We start from the raw sequence: 21353 nt of genomic DNA, 5'->3' as shown, positions 1-21353 counted from the left end.
CTGGAGCTCAGGTAGAAAGCACACATGCCCAAACAGCTGCCTGTCCACCCTCACAACACTCCCTGGGAGCTGTAGTCGATTAAGCGCTCTGTGGTGGAGGACACTACAAGTGCAAGTTGTTGTCTGGCCACTCCTCTGCAGCAGCGAGCCCAGCACATGCTCGACCATAGGCTTTCCACTCCACACACACACCCTCCCGCCAGGATGGGGGCTGCTGTGGCCACACAAAATCATTCAGGCAGCCGTGTTGAGAAACGCTGCACTAAGGCTGGTTATTAACTCCAAGATCATGAGGGAATATCAGTCCCAACAAAATTTAAACCATACGTTTGATTTCATGCAATGCTTAATGTCGTTTAGCCTTGCCCATTTTACAGACTAAACTACACATGTAGCTTATCGTGGTTTCACCACAGTTGCACCAAATGGGACGAAAATCTCTCCTGCACTCCAGTGTGTCCTGTTCTGAGTTGTAGCCAACAGAAGCAGATTTAGCAGATCGTGGCCAGCAGATCATGGACACTATTCTTTAGCTACAGGTTACTCTGAGTAACTTGATGCTATGTGGAGGAGAAAGAGTGTGTATACATATATAATATATATATATATACACACACACACACACAAGGTAAGTGACCTAACATGGGCTGGTTTCTTCACTCTCAAAGCCTGGAAGCAAATTAGATACCTGATTTATAAGTCATTTTATAATAGAAACAATGGGTCTAAAATGGGTCTGAGCTACAGGACGTGGTTAGAGCACTCGCTTTGCAAGCGAGAGACCTGAGTTCAACTCCAGGCAGAGGGCGAAACCTTGGGCAAGTTTCCTTACTCCACACAGAGCCTAATAATAATCCCTCCAAAACCAAAAACAATAATAAATTGGTCATTTTCAATCTACGACTGTTTGTGGGTCATTGCTGTGCGCAATTGGCTGCCGCGTTCACCCACAAATATACAGTCAATTCACTTTACAGTGTGTTCTGTGAAGCGCTTTGGGACGTCCTCCCGATGTGAAAAGCGCTATATCAAATGCAAGGATTATTATTATTATTGTTATAAAATGCAGCATTCGCAAACTGCGATCACGGCTACTATTTAGCTTTCAGTCAGTTTCTCTGCAGAGAAACAGCATGGAATAAAAAGGTTGGAAATAAAAAACACCCCGAGTTCCAGGCTATTAATCCAGACCAGTACTTGGGTGGGTGGGGGGGTTGGTGGAGAAAGCATTGCGATTGAAGCTGCCAAACTTCAAATGGGATAAAGAACAATACAAATTTTTCATTGATATTTTACCTTACACATCAGGAGAACTCCCTAAGGCCTTGTATGCCTTTTATCTATTTGGACGTCAAAAGATATTATCGGAAGAGACTTTCTTCATGTCACTTAACTTTTGCTTCAATGTTTTGTGAAAGATTTCTGCTTCTGAAGAAGTCTGTCAGCACCCTCCAGTGGTGGAAATATAATACTGCTACATTATTGACCCACCCTTGCTGCAAGCCAAGTGTTAGCTTCAGGAAGGTCACATTTATAGCAGTCCCTCGGCTTCCAGAAGGCACTCGATTCTTAACTGGTAATTCTTAACATTAGTATGCAGTATGGCTCAGTTGGTAGCCCTCAGCTCCGGATCAGAGGCTGTGGTTAAAGAGCCATGCCATAATTTTGAGCTCAACATAGGCTGACACTCCAGCACAGTATTGAGAAAGCACTGTCTTGTCAGCAACACTGTATTGAAGACAAGACGGTCAGGCGAGGTCCCGCCTACCTGCCCCAGGTGGTTGTTTTAAAAGGAAACACTTTCATAAAGACAATACCTCTTCAAGGCTGCAAAAACTATTAGGCTGAGCCGAGCTGGCTGATGTGTCAGGAAGGTAGTGGAGGTATTGCAACTGACTAGAGAATCTGCAGTAAAGCACAGATGTGCACTTCAAGTGAAGATTCTTGATGGGCTATAATCTTCACTCAATCGAACATCCAGATACTCGAAGAATGCACACATGGGCTAGTTCAAGTTAGTACCTTTAGGAAAATGGAGGGAAGAAAAGGGAGGAGAAAAAAAATCAGTTCTCTTTAATGTAATCAAACAGCAGTTTACAAACTTAACTGAATTTTGTGTTGACGTAATTAAATAGAATCTGCTCCCCTCCAAATGCAAGTCTTGAATCCAAACTTGAAAATCTACATACTATACGATTGAAAGAAAGTTCAACAAATAAAACAAGAATCCTATCAGGGGAGGGCAGGTAAACTAAGGGTATAAATTGTACACGGATGAAAAAAAAGCTGCACAAGACAGGTTACTTTCACTTGATTATTTATTTTATTTGCTGTGAAAAGGATGGTATTGTTCCTCAACCTGCTAATAGCCAGGCCACACAGGAGTCACAGGAGGACGTAAGAAATCCATTATTGTAAAAGGGGGAAGGAAGGTGGGTTGGGCGAGACAAAAAACACAGGTAAAATCACAATTGGTCCCAGTTCTAAACTTGGATAGCTACAATCTTTCCAATATGATCTACGGGCTGCTTAGAACGCTATGTTTCCAATCTCTTTTTTAAAAAAAGAACCATTCAAAATAGCCAGACAATGGAGAGCACATATTCCAGTGATATCATTGACACACATCCACATGAGGCACAAGATACGATTGGAGGCAAAAGCATCTCCCACCATCTCTTTCCATGATTTCTAAGGCAATAAAAAAAATATTTATAACAAATGCTCCTTTGCACACGGCAATCTGCAGTTGCCTCGTCACGGCGAGCTATGACATTCAACACAAAAGACTGCATCAAACCAAGGCCTGAACTCTGTACCTCAGATGAAATGCTATTTCACCTCAGCCACCTCAGCAATGTTATAGTGCTGCCAACACACCCATACATACCTTGTGAAGACAAATGGGCACTGCATCCATGCAACTGGTATAAAATACTCAACTGGAAGAAAGTCCACATGATTCGATTTTTGCAACAGTATATTCCAAAACAATTTAGCGCACATAAGGCAACATGGTTACCACACGGGAATAAAAAGTACAGGATTCATTTACATGACAAAAAGCAAACTGCCTCGATAAATTTGTATTTCATTTCTTTAGCCTGGCTTTAATATTCCCCAAGCTTAGTGCTCTGCTTATAAAGTGGAGCTTCAGGTGTCAAAATCCCTGATCTGCAACATCAAGGTGGCAAGTTAAACCGGGTTGATCTTTTTTTTAATATACCTATACCTATTGTAAAAAAAAAGCTGCAGGTTCAAAAAAGGCAGTTGTTGGCAGGAAAAAAAAACGAAAGATTTTAGAACAAGAGGGGGGCAATTTGGTGAATGAAGCAATGTAGCCAAGCCTTCGACCTGTGTTTTTCACGAAAAAAAAAGGTTCAATCATTTATTTTTAGTTTTGCTGATGATCTCACTGTGCAGTATAAATCTATTAAACGGTTTCGTTCTTTTTTTTAAAAAAAAAGATAACTTTGGTACAGGAGGAAGCTTTTTTTGTATGGGTTTGGACTGCGGGCTTCGTTGGCAGAGATTATTAATCTTTCCAATCCTTCTTGATGCTGAGGCACCATTCCCAGGAGAGGTGGTTGTTCTTGTCATCGTCCATGAATTTGGATTTGATGGTATAACCGCCCCTCGCGATGATGCCCTTGGGCGTTTCCTCCAGCGGTGTGATAAACTCGTGCTCGTCTTTCTGAGGGCCGTAGCTGCCCACCATGTAGTCGGTCTTATCAACTGCTCAGAACCAGAGGACAAAAAATCAGAGAGACTGAGACAACCATCATTCCAAGATTTTAGCCAAAGAAAAAAAATTCTCACACTCCTTATAAATGGCAAAGTTATACCACATAGCAGTCAGATTCAATGAGCTACAAGTCTGTTTCTTAAACGCATCCCAACTTGGGAGAGGTCACCACGTTTATTTGCGCCTATGTTTTACTTACTCAATATTCCTTTTCTGTATGTTGCCTGACAATATTTCAGCCCGGAAACAATGTCCTTGTTAACCTGGGGATTGGAAAGACTCTGTCAAAATATAGCCCTCAACAATGCCACGTGATCATTCCCCAGTCCCCTCGTCTCCTGAGGCATCTGACTACTTTGCTTTGTCCTGGTTGGGGGGGGGAATGGGAGTGAAAGGAAGGGCTCAATAAGTCCAGAAACTAACCTTGAAGTTGATTTTAATCCTGTACTCAACATCCTCTTTCAGGACGAAAGGATTTTTCTTGAAGGAATCCAATTCACCTGAAAAAGAGTTTTGTCACACTAAACCCCAAAGATAACTATGGTTTGCACACAGACTTAACATAATCAGGCACTCAAAGTCCACGTGTTATACAGCCTTGCCACCAACTTCCAAACATTGATATTTGTGAGTGCAGTAATGTCAGTAGTGGTCACAAGGGACAAATGTTGGGGAGGCCCCGGTTACCTGATAAATCCAGGATAAAGGGTTGAGGTGCAGCTTCACACATCAGTGTTAGTCTGGTTACCTGCACGTTTGGAGCATCGGGGTCTGCAAAAGAAATATGAAGGACAATTATAACTACTACACTTTCCAGGAAAGGAAAGAAAAACCTAGAAGAATAGTGATCACAGATTTTATAGAATGGCATACATAAACATTTACTTCAGTTCTCAGACTAGTTCAGGTCTAATGGCTAAATGCTCACCTGTAATCTGACAATTTCTCGTTAACTAATAATCCCTATGTAAAGGTACCTCCTGCATGTTCATTCACATGACAGATATTTGGAGTTTTGAGAGATATGTTTTCCATATCACCACATTTCATAATCAGTTGAGGAAACTTCCCGAGTTGAGTTGTAAAGAAATTTCTTTAAAGCTAAGAATGTGTAATTTGTTGGTTGGGAGACGATTCCAAGAAGAGAAAACACCAACCAATTCAGCTACATAAACAGTTAGCTTTCATATCTGTTACATCTTCCCTTTTCCTAACTTTTAAACCAAATTAATGTGGATTTAACATCAGTTATCTTTTCGGTTTCAAACTACTCAGAGCAAAAGTTACGCTTTCTGCATGCCCGGACAGGTTGCAGGAAAGGTTCCTAAAATACATGGTTAAAACAAACTTCAGGAGAAGCAATATCTGCTCATCTGTTTATTTTCTTGTACAGTTTCAGTCACTTAGTGCAATTCTTACTCACTGTGGATAATGGAGCTAAACCACCGGGATTATTCTCAGTGAAAACCTTACCATTTCCCTTATATAAAATAATGCAGCCACAAATTGTCATGGTTTTATTATCTACTAGGACGTTATCTCGACATTAAAGGTGCTATAAGGGACTTGGAGTCCTGTAGCTCAGTGGTTAGAGCACTCGCTTTGCAAGCGAGAGACCTGAGTTCAATTCCAGGCAGAGGGCGAAACCTTGGGCAAGTTTCCTTACTCCACACAGAGCCTAATAATAATCCCTCCAAAACCAAAAACAATAATAAATTGGTCATTTTCAATCCACGACTGTTTGTGGGACATTGCTGTGCGCAATTGGCTGCCGTGTTCGCCCACAAATATACATTCAATTCACTTTACAGTCTATTCTGTGAAGCGCCTTGGGACGCCTAGACGACGTGAAAAGCGCTATATCAAATGCAAGGATTATTATTATTATTATTATATAAATGGAATTTGTTGTTATCACATGAATAGTTAAAAAGACAAAAGCAGCTCAAGATAGATTTGTAATCAGGTTATTGATCAAGTACTGAATTTATTATCAATCCCCATAGAATAAAAAAAATCTATTTGGGTCAAACAGAATTTAATTTTTTGGGGAAACATAAAACACCCTAGAAAACACTTGAAGGAAACTTGTGGTAATGCATTAACAATGAGCCAAACCCCTAGACTCCATTGAAGTTACACAACTTGAGCTCATCAAAAACATCTGGATTAAATTTCTGTACAATTGCTGCACAGTCAGGAATGGTTCATACAAATCAAACTAAGATTCAGGTTTAAGACTGCATGAGCAAAGGTGAAACTAAATCCACAAGTGACAACAATCTCAAATGAATCCTACCAACCAGTCTGGCAGGTCAAACAAAAGACACACTTACTGCTTGGCACTCAGTGTTTTAAACTACTCTACTGTGTGAATTTACAAGGGACGAGTGTTAGCAACAACAAATTGCATTTACACAGCACCTTTCCCGTCAGGAGGACATCCCATGGTGCTGGACAGTTAAGGGTTTGCACTGGAGCTGGAGGTTAGAATAAAACGGGGTGAAGGGCAAGTTTTTTTTAAAAAACAAAAAGTTTTTATATTTTATATAAAATATTAAGTCCATTAGGCTCCTTTATTTTCCTTATCAACAGTCTGTCTCAATGGTATTTATAAGCATGTAATATTTGGAATACAAATCCAATGAGAGTTTTCATCCAAGACACTCTGCACAAGCTTTTTTAAAAAAAGTATTTAATGTGCCTAATTATCTTCTAATTTGCTAATTTGGCAATACACCCCTGCACCACCTGGTTCCCAGCCTCCTCATGTTGGAATGTAGTTTAATGGGCAATGGTACTCCAACCAAGCAGCCATTTTCCATGTGAGCCAAGGCAGTAGCAGCAGGTCGCTCAATTATACAGAAGAGTCACAGCCAAATCTGACCTCTCTTCACCCAACTGCCATAAACACTATAGCACGGCAGAGGGACCAGGAGCATAAGGGGACCTGGCTGTATTTTTCCCATCCCGAACCCGGGAGGTCTATGTGATCCAGCTGATACCAGCATCCGCAGTACAGATCAGGATTCAAACCAGCTTCAACCACTAAACCAACTGAAACCAGAAGTACAAGTGGTTGAAAACTCGGAGTTAGGAGCATCAACCACATCACATCAACACCTCATTGCTTTAAGTAAGAGATGCATGGGTGTATAATAGAATGCGTTTGTGTGGAGTTTGAGATGGGACACATACCAAGTCTGAACCACTGTCTAAACATACTGAGAGCTATTAATTTTAAAGCCAACAGATTATTCGGGCTATTTTTTTCCCAAATAAGGGAACACATTAACTGATGCCAGATTTGAAGTATCATTGTGCTGAGCAAACCATGTGCCAACACACAGCAATTCCAGACAAAACGAGTTACCTCCAGCAAGACACAAAACCAGACTGCCAAATCTTCTGATCCTCAAAACACAGTCACACTGCTGCACCAGAATGTTTGATAAATGGCACAAATCGTTGGGAGCACAATTTACATCACTGAAAGAAAGTACGTTTGCTCATCTTACGAGGCCACACAGAGATGAACATGAACAGTGTCAAAACAACATAAATTTGGCCAACGCATGAAGGATCCCATAGTTAGCAACAATGGTATGCATCCAATACCCTCCGTGCAACTTATCGTGAAAACTAGTTTAATGGCAAAGCAAATGTGAATTGGAAATAGACTGAACTCAGAGCAGCCTCCCATCCAAGAGCCAATTTCAACTGAAGAGAACGATCCCACAAGCTATGAATTGAAATAACCTTTATATTTGAAAAAGCAACTTTCATGTCAGGTGGACACTTCAAAGCACTTAACAGGACTTACTAAAAAGCAGAAACACTCTTATGGTGAAAGAATGTTATAAATGGCAGTAGAGATACATTATGATAAAAAAAAGGATTAAGTATTAAGGATAAAGTATTTGTGCTGGATATGCAGTTCAATTCTGGGAAGTAAAAGAGCTTTCTAATGTTTTGGAAAGAAAATCCAGCGTTTACAGATTGTCATAACCTTTCTCTGAATGGCTTATGCACAAAATGACGGCTGGGTGCAAGCCAAAGAGTGAAGGCACATTAATATGTTAGCAAAAAAAAAGCAGCGTGGTTACCACAAATTTACAGCTATAATAATCGGTTACAAAATAAATTCCTATAAATTTGCTAGAAACAGGCATGAGTGGTTACATTCTAATGCTGTGCAATAGCCAGGACTAGTTAACATAAGAGGTTGCTTTTCCCCACAATTTATCCAGAGATTGTTGTAATGTATTCTTGAAAGAAATCCTTCAGCACCTTACATCAGTACAAAAGTCTTTGTAGAATAAGTAAAGAATAAGGATACAATAGATTTCAGAATCATTTTGCATTAATTTATTTCAGAACCCCTTTTGATCTGTGTTCTGCAGATCAGAATCAGAGCATTTCAAAATAAATAATCCTCGTTGCAAATGAAAGGGGAAAGTGAGTAGAGGGCATCGCAGTCAAGTCTGATTCAAGTCTTCGCTCAATACAGTATCTCCATTTCAAAGCAAGGGTCGCTGGATAGCTGAGTGATACAAAGACCAATTGTAGTGCTCAGCCCTAACTAACATCATACATCAGCAGAAACCATAGAATGAACCCAAGGGCTTCACACCTCTTTAGCACACTACACAGAGCATTTACCTGCTGAACTACAGCAAGGAAAAATACTGTAAATATCTTTAAGAATTCTTAGATAAAAGAAACTGGAATTACTGTACATACCAACCGAAGCAGGGATCTCTCCCAGCAGCGTCTGTTTGTACTTTTGAAGACTCTCATCTTCCTTGTCCAGATCCTGGAGTTTCTGAATGGATACCTGCGGTGGTGGCTTGTAGTTCACTGAACTCTGATCCTCCGCCTGATTCTCAGCTGCAATAGCAGCCAGCTGCTCTGCGGTTGGCTCTTGCTCTGCCATGTTCTTTCTACCTTCTCACAGCTGTAAAAATACACAAATAAACAGCTAAGCTTCAAATAAAGCAAGATTTATAGCGGTTTCCATGCACAAGTGAGCCCCTGGACTTCCAGATCCCCCTGAAACTAGTCAGACTGTTAAACTCTAGACAGAAAGCTTAAAAAAAGGATTGCATTCTATTTAACATTAAGTACATTTAAGCAGTAAGATGGACGCAAAAAGGGATTGCAAGGCCACTTTTTTTGTGTGTTCATAGCTTAGACATGGTCCAAACCGACAGATTAGTCAATTTTTAAAAAATACAAATTCACAAGTTATTTGGAAACTAATCGATTTATAAGCTTAAAACAGATATTTTCTTTAAACTGTTACCTCAACCGACATTATTTCATTAAAGCAATGAGTACAGTTTGTTACTCAACATTGAGCAAATTTGCAAAACCATACATCATCAAATCATACAATATTAAGAATCCAGGGCTGAACCACACATAGCGATGATGTAGATTGTGTTCACATTAAACAATCGTATTAAAGGGATCTCATAGCAAGACATTTTATTGTACACAATAAACTCTGTCCATTCGAGTAAACACCACCATCAATCTACTACCATGTGCTGCTATATAACCACTTGTCCACATTCAGACTGCTGGAATAATAAATTCATCCACCATTTTCATGCTTGAAATGGAAACAAAGAAAATAATCGTACAAACAACGTTCCTGAGTGATGCCACCATTATCAAAACCAACGCACAACAATCCCTTTCCGGATTCTGACTAGAATAATAATAATCTTCGCATTTGATAGCGCCTCAAAGCGCTTCACAGGATATATTGTAAAGTGGACCAAGTGTATGTTCTGTACAGCTTGTGTTTATAAAGCATCCTTCACACAGGTAGCATCTGGGAGCCCTTAAACATGACAGCCAATTTGCGTACAACCAGCCAAGGCGTGAATGACTGATTTTATTTGGGGGATTTTGGACAGAACACCGGGAGAAACAGAACACCCTTCTCTTTTTGAATACTGCCATGGGATCTTTAACAGGTAGTCAGTTTAACATCTCATTCGAAAGACAGTACCTCCATCAATGCAGTGCACTCCTAGCACTGCATTGGAGTGTCAGTTTAAGACTACATGAGCTCCAAATTCTGATTCGGGGCCTGAACCCACAACCCTCTGAACAAGCCTGACACACAATTATGTACCAGTCATCTTTATGACTCACTGATGCAAATAATTTTTGCCTACACCAATGGTGGCCAACCCATGGCCTGCGGGCTGGAAGTGGCCTGTTGAACATTCGCACCAGCCTAGGTGAGTCTGTATTCAATCAAGAACATTTATTTTGTTGGCGAGTGCTCTGATCGGCTTACTCTTAGTGTGGAAAACGAAACTCCAGTTCTTTAATTGCACCGCCGCTGGGAGATACAACCTCAGTGCAATCTGTTCCTAATTACTGAATGCTATTTAACATGCAATTGAATGATTTTAGATTGCCTTTGACAATTATTAAGCTGTAATTAAGCTGAAAACTTTAAATAAGAGAAAGCTCTCATACTTAATATTAGTTACTGAGCAATTTAATCCTTACACGGTGTCCACATAATCAGCCTACACAAAAAAGAGATTCAGAGACTTTCTTCCCCTACATCATATTGGCTCAGCCTGGTTTGGCTCAGCTGGTAGCACTGCATAATATGTATGTTAGTTTATTCATCTTAACTGTTAGGATGCACTCTGGAGTTCAGTCTGTTACGTTACCCTTCTTGTCACGTTGCTGTGAGAGAAAGAAAACTGGGTTGTGCGTCATTACCCCAGCCTGACTCATAAAAAACCCTCTATCAATTAATGCGTTTTCATCCGCTTTAAAAATCCCAGTTTAGAGAATCGTCTTGCTTGCTCTCTGTGCTGCATATAGCTTGATTAATGTGCTGCCATGATCTTTTCTAAAGGCCTTTTCATGATTAATGTGAGCTAGTGCCATTTCACTCCCTCTCGGGAGTACTCGGAGCATTTCACATTTGAATAATTCTCTTCCTTTTGTGCCTACTTCTGGTTCAGTCCAGTTCTGCCAGGCAACATGATGGAAACTTTCTCCTATTTTGAGAACCATGAACGTTGCTTCATTTCTTACAGGGAAGGGGGTGGAGGAAGAGAAAGAAAATAGCTTTGTTCCAATTAAGCTCTTCAGAGTCTTTATGGTGATTCATTCTAAATATCCTCACAGCTTTTTAGTTTTTCTTCCCAGAGTAGGGACAGATTAAGTTTCCTAAGCGGTTGCTTGTCATGTATAAATGCAATGCTTCCTTCATCTATCATGTATTTTCTGATTGGTTTTGCTCCAGTTGTATTGATGGATCCAATACAATGGTATGCATGTCTATTCTTAACTGCGTACTTATGAATGCCTGATCTGGACAAGTGTTTCTTTAACATCTTTCAACATCTCAATGTGAACGCCGTATAGCTTGAAGGACAAAGGATGAAGGTCACAGGGTAGATCTACAATTCTACTGAGAGAATCACAGTAAATCTATCTGCTGTATTCATTACAGTGAGGTTATCCATTTCAAATGACTTCTGGAAATGCTATGTTACTAAGAAAAATTCTATATATGCTTAAGAGTTACATATTTAAGCATATAAAGATTTAATTTGAGTACCAATTTGTGAATTATTTATTTGAGTAAGACAGAGCGTGGATTTCTACAGCCAACATTTGAACTTATTAGGTTACTGTGAGAGGAATATCAAATGTCAGTAAATCCATCACTGCCTTCAAAAGGTCTACGGGTCACCAGAATACCTCTGGAGATACTGGCAGGGGATCGATGCATCTAAGAAACTGAGCAGCAAATAAACTCAAAATGCCACGGGCCGGAGTAAGAAAAATCAGCACCAGTCGGCACTATTGTACATTCAGGCACCAGCAGTCTTCTGGTGTCACACAGCCCTCCAACAATTCAGAGTCACACAGATCAGTGGCTCACACGGATTTGGCAACCAATTATATAACGACCATCTCATGAGCAGAAGCAGTGACATACCTTGGGTTCAACTAAAAACTATCACATCTATCCCATCCCCCGAGGTTACAACTAAATTAATGCCACAGAAAGAAACTAACCTGTTAGTAAGGTTAATGAGCTGTAAACTCTTTACACTAAGTGTATTTACACCACATTGTTGCCATGACAGCGCAATTTGTAGTTACAATAAATTTGTAACGAAGCAATATAATTAATCTGCTGTAAACTGAAAGTGTGAATTAATTTCTTTTTATTAAAGATTCAGTATGCGAATGCCAGTGAAAACTACAAAATCAATTGCGTATCCAACCTGTAATCTAGGCGAGACCATCATGTTATTTTACCCAAACATCTCTAATTAAAGGCTCACATATATTTAGCACACTCCATAACTAGATGGAATTAATGGTCGTGCGAAAGTACATTTCAGTGTTTAACAAGAATGTAAGCTCCCACACATGCCTTCAAATACACTCCGTACACTCGACAGCAATTACCTGTGAAGGACTTGGTGACGGTGCAATTTTATAGGCACTAGATTAACCACAAGGATTATTATATTATCGAAGAACTAGTGAAAAGTTAAAAATTATTAAAAATTAAGTGTTTCACCTGATTAATTTAACAGTCTCCTGCAGAACGCATTTGAAAAGTGTTAATGGACAGATGAGTAACAGAATTCCACGGAAATGGAAGTGATTTGTATACTGAATTTTCTTTCAATCAAATGCACTGGCACTTCCCAAAATTCCACTTTTAGTTCATGAACCACCTGAAAACCCAATACATCCACACTTCATTGACCTGTTCTTGTTGGAAGCTTCAGCATCAGCCACAAATACTTGTTTGCACATCAAATATGATAAACGGACTTATGAATTGAAAAACATTCCCGAGGATGTTCCACACATAATTGATTCAGTCAAATTGAACCCCGAAACACAGTACATACCAGAAGCTCTAAATGCCATGGCAACATTGGCCAATGAGCAACAGGAATTACTGACTTTACTGTCTCACACGGACTTTCATGATGCCACAAGAGTTCATAATGGGGGGGGATCATTGCCAAAAGAAACTGCTGTCTGGACCAAATTTAAAAATAAAAATTTAAGAATTATGATCAACATTATTTTATTCCACTGTCCACTTTTGTTGATGATTTGAGTTTAGTTTGTATGTACGAGGGAATGCTGATGCTCTCACCAGAGAGGGGACAGGTTTAGGATTACTGTACATGAGTGAAATGAATTAACCCAGCTGGTGTTGAATGATCCTCGGTTTTGTGCTCACCTCATCACTAACAATAATCCCTCTCAAAATCAAATCTTAGGCAAAGGTTATCATCAAAAGAGAAGGAAAGCAATTTTCACTCGCATTAAATACAATGGTTAAACATAGCCTACTTCCTCTTCCACCCCTAACTTCGATTCATGGTTCCAGGGAATCTCAGCTGTTTTGACCAAACACTCAAGTTACTTGTTACAGGCATTTCAGGGAGTGCTGAATATCCAATTGGGAAGAACCTGAAAATATTTTAATCACAATGATTTGCAGCTGCAGCGAACAGACATTTTGGCATAGACCACCACAATAAAATGTTCTGCAGAGAAGAAACTGTGAGGATGAGTCACAAGCACACAAAAGCAGCCCAGGCATTTAGTTGCAAAGGTCAAGCATTTGATGTGATCTGAACTCCTCAAACATATTGCCATCTGCCAATACTTTGAAAATATAACACTTCAAGTTCAGGCATATAGAGAGGCCAGTTTCCTGCCTATTCATTGTAACATAGTTAGAGTGATATGGCACGGAAACAGGCCATTTGGTTCAATTAATCTATACCAGTGTTTATACTCCATACAATTTCCATCCCTGGTATACCCTTCTCCCTAATGTATTACATAATTGCTTAAAATAATTTGTTTCCTGCAGCCTTTATGCGGACTGGATGGTGGTTTGTTCCATACAACTGGAGAAGAGCAAATACTGGATGCAGTGTACTGCAGCATTAAACTTAATGATGGCAGCCAGTTTATCATCACAACTTCAGTTCCATTGTTGTCTGTCACATAATTGTGATTTGCAGTTCTCTATTGTCTCCCTGTCACGTACACTTCTACACCTCATTGGTCTTGTTCATCTATGGTCTGGGGGCTCAGCCCTTTCTCTTCCACCGCTCTAACAGATCTCAAAAAAGATCAGCCCTTCGCAGAACCTGTGTTACAAAATTAACAGGAGCCAAATGGGAGTAATCCCTGCTTTCAGTGACTGCTTAGCCCCTCCAAGTACTGACACTGAGCCAGGATGGATAGTCTGTCAAACCCATCTGGCTCAAGAATTGCAGGAAAAGATTGATTCGAAAGTGACATTCCGTTGCCAAGCAAGTCACCTTAGAGCGAGCTCAGCTCCAAAGACCCTGTTTTATCCCTCCCCCACCCAGGGAGGATAATCATTAGTTGGCTATTTGACATCTGTGAACCACAGGGCTGAGCCCTCAAAGTGAGAGCTTTCATTCCAAAGAATTTCATAATAGGGTTCATGTAAATATTAACTTGTGAGAAGTACTTTGTGGGTTTCAATCATGGAAAATAGTAACTGATGACTCACTACCGCTACCTCTACTAAGACAATTTGAATACTGCTGCCAGGCCATGTCCCACGAGAACCATGACTGCTGGCTACACTCAACACTTTGTCTGGAGGTAAATATTTCTATACCAACACCCATCCTCCCATGTGGGTGAATAAAACAAAGTGCTACCAACAAGAGAAGGAAGGGAGCAACTTTTTTTTATTGTCCATGCTGAAAGTGAGTTGCAACCACAAACTTTAAATATTTAGCACTGACATAAAAATAAGGATATCTCACAGCTGCTCTGAACATTGTGCATCAGCATTTTGATTCCCAAGGTTTGTGGGAATAAAATTCCCAATAGATTTCTATTTTTAAAATGAGATTAAAAGACGCTTCCGGCTGCTATTTATTCACTATAAACCAGGCTGGATATTGCACTGATATTCAACGGTAAGGATACCCTGTGAGATGGATATCCACGAAAACTGTCCATCAGTAAACTAGCAATAATGTTAACCTGAGTAAACAGGCAGTCGCATTGCTGAGACCAATGATTAAAGCTACTGCCCAGTGACATAGAGCCATGCAGAAGGCCTTAGGTTTGATCTCTAGCTGTACCATCAGATGATCTTAGCTGCAATTAACCTCATGCTCATCCTGGATTGTGAGGGGAGAAAGAGGAGTGAGGAAACAATTGTCAGGGTTGCTGCTCCGCGTCACCATTGAATAACTCCAGCTGAAGTGTATGTGTGCACACAGCTGGCTGCAATACCCCCATGATCAAATAACCTGCAAGCACTCACTCTGGGCTCATACCACAAATGGCCAATTGGAGAGGTACCAAAGGACACGACTGCCCACAAAACCTGTGCCAGGTGGGCAGCGGAAGGACAAAAAAGAATCCCTTCACCACTGACATAGTTACAACTATCCTGCTTGGCAAGGTTAATCACTTTCTAGGGACCCCTACATACTTTTTTTTAAAAAGAATATATAATGAGACTAATGCTACAATGTATGAGTTCACATTTAAAATGTTATTAAGAGCTTGACATAAGTGTTAGATGACAGATCCAAATGAATTGCAGATTTACTTGGCAGCAGACTTTAGAGGAACTGGTTAGCAGAAAACATCTTCCATATGCATATTTTTGAGAGATACTTACAATTCACAAAATATATTAAAACAGTTTCTCTAGTTGTTCAAAGGAGATTTTAATACTGATTTTAATACAAAGATGTCCACCAGACCTCCACCTCCTTAAATTACTCCCTGGAAGTAGTCACCAATCCACATAGTGGTACAATCATTTGGCTGATCATTTTATATTCAAACTGGCATAATTAGCTATAGAAACGCCCATGACAATTTGTGTGGAGGTTACACTCTCCACCAAACACTGCACTCTGAGAATTAGACAGGAACTAAGGGGTAACAAATCAATGAGTCATTGGGTCATGGCAAAAGTTACATATATAGTCAAACCTTTCCACAGAGCTATATGAAGACACCTTGTGAAATGTGTGTGTGTGTGTAAGAAACTCTCTTAATTCAAATTGAATAGAGAGAGAATGCAAAACTGCCAATACATTCACTGCTCCGCTTCCATTGCAGATACACTGCTAAATATACTGGTTTGTTGTAAACTCTGAATGGGTCTGATGTGGGCAATGAACATTCTACACAATAGTGTATTTTAATTGAAGAACCCCCTCTCCCCATTTGGGTTAGAACCATTAAAACAAAGTCTCTGAATTCTGACTGTGTCCATTTATTTTTAACCAAGATAAATAATTTAAACAACTTGTTTTATTGGTTTTGCCCCTTACTGTTCCTGGCTGATCTTCAGACGGGACCTCTGCGCAATGGCAAAACAATGGATTCTTTTCAAAAAGTGCTTTAGCATTGCATGAGTCAGTTATTAGCAGCAGGCAATGGTTAGTTTATATTTACGGGCACAACAATTCTCCCAGAAAAACAATTTTAATCAAGCTGACACAGTGCACCACGTAGGTAGATGGGGCAAACGTAGTTTCAGGGCAAGTCTCACAAGCAATAATTAGTCAAACCAGTTCATTGTCTCAGCCATTCCATGTTGCGGTGTGTGGGGTGGGGGGGAGACAGAGGCGAAGCATTCCCTTGCAAGGAGTGAAGAGAGAAAAACTGGATAAGTTCAACACAGACAATTCTCACAGCCAACTCAGCTAACTTAAGGTGAACAAGGAAAACAGTTAAAAGCAAGCCAATCACCAGGCCTCTTGATCTGGAAATAGTGGCAGTGGAGAAAAATAAAGCAAAAGGGAAGGAAGTACTGAATTCTGCTCGTTAGTCAGACATTTTCTGTGCAATTTCTTCTACAACATGACTCACTGCCAATGTGAATGGGTCAGCGGGTTTATTAATAAATTCTGTTCATAACAGGAGACAATTTCCACAAACATTCCAACTTTCTTGCAGGGGCAACAGTAAGATACTACAAATGCCCTCAGCACTCTCAATTTCTATTCAGGGGCTGGAAAAAGGTAAACTATGTTGATTTTGGATGAAGACAGAATTGGGCTCAGTTGCGATGGAAGTGTGAGTGTGCAAAGTCCATGGGATTGGTTTGTACACCAATCGTATACTTCCAGGAAATTAAAAGGGGACGAACTGACCAAGAAAATGTACACAACTATCTCTCCAATTATGTAGCAAACAAAGCAGAATTACTGTACTGCCTCTTTATAAACAGAACATTACCAACTTGAAATGCTTAGGGGATAAAGATTATCCTACTGAGAAATGCTTCTACATACCACATGAATGGACTCACAAAACAATTGCTAAAAACTACCAGGTTGATCCATAATCCAAGGAATTTTTTTTGGGTGGGGGAAGAAAGGATATGAGCTCTACCTCATTAAACATGACTATTACAACTATCCAAGTAGAGATCAAGAGGATTGAGACTGCTTTTAGACTAGAATCTAGATTTCCTTCCTCTGATGCAGAAATGTTTCCAGTAATATGAGATAAGCCTACTTTAAAAAGCAATGGCTGAAGTGGAACCGCTGTTAGCTTTTACAAGAAATATTTTAAAAAGCAAAATATAAAAGGATACAGTGAAAGGGTAGCAGTGGGATTAAATGGGTAGCTCTCCAAAGAGGTGGCACATGACCTCCTTCAGTATCTGTCAAATTAGAATAATCCTTGAATTTGATATAACCCCTTTTTCATGTCATTGAAACGTATTAAAGCACTTCACAGGATATACTATTTGGTGGATTGACTGTGTATTTTATGGGCGAAATTCTATAAGGATACAACAGAAGCTGATGCTATTTGATCTAAATAGAAAAAGACAGGTGCTACAGTGCAAAGGCATTGTCCTTTGAGAATAACATGGAGGAAAGCTGCGAAGAAACATCCACAGAAATGGACACACAATACGTTGCTTTTCAATAGGCGCCCACAATCTGTGGAAGACTTCCTGCAAACCTTACACCTTATTTCCTGCTCCTTATAGCAAAGAATGCCTACACTATTGTCTTTATATCCTGCTATGCTGTATAATGGTTTCAGAACTAAAACAAAAACAAATTAAAAAGGGGCGAGGGGGGAGGAGAGGCATTTGTCTTCACACATTGTTAAATTTAGAAGGCGCTGTATTTTAAACGCAAGATAATAAGTGTTTATATACACATATATATATTTTTTAAATTCGACTGATACAACTGAGGAAAGCGTGTTGTTCCGTAATACTCAGCCCACCATCATGTTATTTAATCAATAAAGCAAAGGCAACCTCTTTCTGAGCTTTTCGCTTAATGGAAGGAGGGTGAAATAAGGGAACCGGCTCCGAGGTTGGGTATGCGTGCAATCGCTTACGAAATCCCTCCCTGGCTTTCGTAAAACCCCGCAGAGAGAGAGAGTGAGAGAGAGCCACAGCAAGAGCAAGGCGCCAAGCAAGACACCGCCCTTAGCCGTAAAAGGAACCGACTGGAAATGAGGACAGGAAGAGGACTGAATGGAGAGATAGATAGATAGCGAGGGAGAGAGAGAGAAATCTCTTTGGGCAAAAAGACATTCATTTTCCATATTCTTTACGGGTCGTGAAGGGTGGGCAGATGTGAAGGGTGGGGGGGGGGCAGATGTGAAGGGTGGGGGGGGCAGATGTGAAGGGTGGGGGGGCAGATGTGAAGGGTGGGGGGGGGGGCAGATGTGAAGGGTGGGGGGGGGGGGGGGCAGATGTGATGGGTTGGGGGTTGGGGGAGGGAAGAGATTCGGATTTATTTCCCCCTTCCCCTCTCTTCCCCGCCGAAAGAAAAAAGAATAGCGATCAGATTAAACCAGTAACACCGGGAAAGTAAGACGAGACAAATGTCGGCCGAGGGATTGCCTCGACGTCCAACAATCTTCCAACCCCCCTCCTCCCTTCAGCCCAGATAACAGGAATAAATCGCGCGTGCACTGCGCCAAACCTTTCGTTGCAATCTGCCCTCAGTCCGTTTTTATCTCGATTTATTAATTAAAACTCACACACACACACAATACCCAGGAGAGGAGAACAGATCAGAGAATAAGAGAGCCGCAGAGCACGAAACCGCTCGCCTATGGGCCACGCTCGTGTGTGTGTGGGGGGTTGTTTTTTTTTTCGGGGGGGGGGGGGAGAGTGAGGAATAATCCCATTTCATTTCATTTTATTCAATCGCTCGTTTAGCCTTTTTTTTTGGCATCGTTAAATTCGCATCGAGTCGCGCAGGAGGAGAGGAGTGTGTGTGTGTGTGTGTGTGTGTGGGGGGGGGGGGGTAATAATAATACTTGCGTTTGATATAGCGCCTTATCACGTCGGTGGGACGTCTGGGAGGGTCTGTATGATATTGATATTAATATTTGACGTGTAGATTAATGTTTGCTCCGGTCGGGAGGAGGAGGGAGGTGAGGGGGGGCGCGCGCGGTGACCGCGGATTTTAAAAAAAAGAGACCGTTAAACGACCGCGGCCCCGAAGGTGCGGATTTGAATGCGACTGAAGAGAAGACCGACCGGAGAGCGCACAGCACAGCTTTCTCTTTTACCAATTATTCCTTACCGGTTGCTGTTTTTTTTCTTCTTCTTCTTCCCCCCTCTCTCACTCGCGCTCTGGGCAGACACTCACTCCCCGCCGGCTCCGAGTTTGCCTCCGCTTCGGCTGACAGAGCGAGGGACGATGGCGACGCCTGGCTGCCTGCCTGCCCGCCTGACTGGCTGTTCCCGCCCTCCGCTTCGATCGCGTCACTTCCGCTCCCTCCGCGCACGCGCGCGCCCCGCCCTCCCTCCCTCCCGCGCCTGCGCACTTGCGATGGGCGCTGTGCGCCGCCATTTGTCCACAGTCCGGGGCGGGAGGTGTCATGGCTGACCTGTGACTCGACTCCCGCTGGGGAAGGTGTGCGAGTGGCGTGGGGACCGGGGAGGGTTTTGGTGATGTTGAGCATATTCAAGGCTGAGACGGATAGATTTCTGATCGCGAAAGGGATGATACGGGGCTCAGGCGGTGGGGGGGGGGCGTCAGGCTATCAGCTGGAGTTAGATTGGAAGGTCGGCCATGATTGAATGGCGGGGTCGGGCTCGAAGGTCCCGCGCGGCCTACTCCTGCTCCGACATGTCACGTCGCCGTTCCCACTTTATTTCCTGGGTGTGGGGGCGAGCGGTAAGCTCCCCCCCCCCCCCCTCCCCGCCCGCGGGGAGCGCTATCCAAAGGCAAGTTGCCGTTCTCTTACCGCACTCTCGGTCACAGGGGTTTTCAGTTCCGAGCCCTCCGCGCGCCCCCCCCCCCACCCCCAACCCCCCAAGACTTTTGAGTTCGCGGTCCAGGATGGAATGGCATTGGCAGCGGCAAAGCGCAGTGAGGCGTTACACTGAGATCCTGTCTGTCTGTCCCTGTCCGGGGCAGAGATTGTTAACCATCCCGTGGCACTATTCGAAAAGATGGTGGGATGTGCATAAGTATTGTGAAACCCCTTTTCGTTGTTTAGATGTGTGGTTACCAGGATATATGAAAAGCATACAGTGGCTGAGATGAATAAATATGGGACCTGAACTCCTCTGATACCTTATAAACTAGTTGAGCTTTGTTGAATCGCCTTATGATTGGCTCAGCCCACTGGCTAAATTAGTTTCTTACTCACTCTTAACTATTAAGACGACAGTTAGTCAGCAGTACCGATCCGAGGCAGACCCAGCTGCTAACGTGACACGCTCAATTTCCCCTTTTGGATTCAACCATTTCTATAGTTTGCAAAGATCGGGAATATTAGGAAAATATTTATATTCCTGTTTCACGTGCTCTGCCTTGCCTGCCCCACCATTGGCAGACAGGCCTTTTGCCACTCTGCCCTCTGGTACTCCATCCTACAGTCCCTCCACTCACCCCCTCCCTTGCCTCCATCAAGACCTTCCTCTTCAACCATGCCTTCGGTCACCCTCCTTTCCCCCCAATCCTGACCCCCAGCTCAGGTCCGAAACATTGATTGTCCAGCACTTTGGGACATCCTCCCGTCATGAAAGGCACTATTCACATATAATTTTGTTTTGAATTTTTATATTAAAATCTTTCTATTGGTATTTTATATATTTATGAGTGACGGTATATTCTGTGGGGAGCTTTGAGGCGTTTCAACATAAGGAGGTATATCAAAAATTATTATTATTTAAATCAAGTGGCCATTTTACGTCTGTGCCTAAAATAGTGAGCTATTCAAACACGGAAGGTGAGCTCTATCATTTCCTTACCTGATGCCCACCTTCCAGCAGATCTTTTTCTAGTCAGATTGATTTTGTACTAAATCACAAGACTCAGCGAGGTTTAGGGTCAAACCTTCACCCCTAAACCAAGTACATCAGCCAGTCAATCATCTTTTAAAAAAATTAAATGATTAAGTTCAGGGTGGCTTCCCTCAAACCTTGAGAACGCATTGATCCTGTGGGTAGTTCATCTTAAAAGGTTAAACAATTAAAGGTAATGCTGCTGAAAGCTTAAGAGGCTTATTTTAGGTTTCTTACATGCCCAGAGATACTGAATGACCCATCAAGTGTTAACCT

The 21353-nt window shown here is 41.7% G+C and overlaps 1 protein-coding gene across 1 annotated transcript; it reads right to left on the bottom strand.

Moving 5' to 3' along the window:
- Positions 1 to 2300: 2300 nt before the first annotated feature.
- arhgdia (Rho GDP dissociation inhibitor (GDI) alpha) lies at positions 2301 to 19564 on the bottom strand. The gene is made up of 6 exons (XM_007888713.2): positions 19366 to 19564; positions 8489 to 8702; positions 4433 to 4516; positions 4169 to 4245; positions 3945 to 4008; positions 2301 to 3735 (listed from the first exon to the last, which is right to left on the bottom strand). Exons 2-6 carry the CDS (start codon positions 8679 to 8681, stop codon positions 3536 to 3538), a joined length of 618 nt encoding a protein of 205 aa, XP_007886904.1. The 5' UTR covers positions 8682 to 8702; positions 19366 to 19564; the 3' UTR covers positions 2301 to 3535.
- Between the last annotated feature and the right edge of the window lie 1789 nt (positions 19565 to 21353).

This window comes from Callorhinchus milii, unplaced genomic scaffold (assembly GCF_018977255.1).
Source record: "Callorhinchus milii isolate IMCB2004 unplaced genomic scaffold, IMCB_Cmil_1.0 Scaffold20, whole genome shotgun sequence".
Lineage (NCBI taxonomy): Eukaryota > Metazoa > Chordata > Chondrichthyes > Chimaeriformes > Callorhinchidae > Callorhinchus > Callorhinchus milii.
Note: the sequence above shows the minus strand (reverse complement) of the source record. Positions and strands in the feature narration are given on the sequence as shown.

Bases quoted from the DNA above. Each gene is read 5' to 3' on its own strand.
- arhgdia (XM_007888713.2), bottom strand. From the start codon at position 8,681: ATGGCAGAGCAAGAGCCAACCGCAGAGCAGCTGGCTGCTATTGCAGCT. The intron at 4,246-4,432 runs GTAACCGGGGCC...ACTCTTTTTCAG, and splicing joins CTTTATCCTGGATTTATCAG to GTGAATTGGATTCCTTCAAG. The intron at 4,009-4,168 runs GTTAGTTTCTGG...TCCAATCCCCAG, and splicing joins GGATTAAAATCAACTTCAAG to GTTAACAAGGACATTGTTTC.